Source organism: Eimeria mitis, genomic scaffold (assembly GCF_000499745.2).
Source record: "Eimeria mitis Houghton genomic scaffold, Emh_scaff8265, whole genome shotgun sequence".
NCBI classification, from domain to species: domain Eukaryota; phylum Apicomplexa; class Conoidasida; order Eucoccidiorida; family Eimeriidae; genus Eimeria; species Eimeria mitis.
This window is the reverse complement of record NW_013576073.1, coordinates 988-1,202: the sequence shown is the minus strand read 5'-3', so window position 1 is coordinate 1,202 and position 215 is coordinate 988. Positions and strand designations below refer to the sequence as shown.

The 215-nt window shown below is 72.1% G+C and overlaps 1 protein-coding gene across 1 annotated transcript in view; it reads left to right on the top strand.

Annotated features, from left to right (window-relative positions):
• EMH_0094380 (uncharacterized protein) overlaps nt 1–215 on the top strand; it is a gene marked incomplete at both ends in the record, with an annotated part of 1,215 nt that overhangs the window by 207 nt on the left and 793 nt on the right. The window contains one exon of the mRNA XM_013502091.1: nt 3–215. Within this exon, the coding sequence (XP_013357545.1) occupies nt 3–215 (213 nt within the window). The remainder of the gene's footprint in view (nt 1–2) is intronic.

Sequence of the window (215 nt, the reverse complement as noted above, 5' to 3'; positions counted from 1 at the left end):
TTGGGGGCCCGGGGGCCCCCCTTGTATGCGGGTGCTGCAGCCCCTGCTGCTGCTGCTGCTGCTGCTGCTGGTGGTGGTGGTGGTGGTGCTGGTGGTGGTTCTGGTTCTGCTGCGCCGGCAGCAGCAGCAGGGGGCCTCCCTACAGCAGCTGGTAGCAGCGGAGGGGGAGGGGCCCTGGGTACTGGCAGCAACGTGGGGGCCCCAGTGGGGGGGGG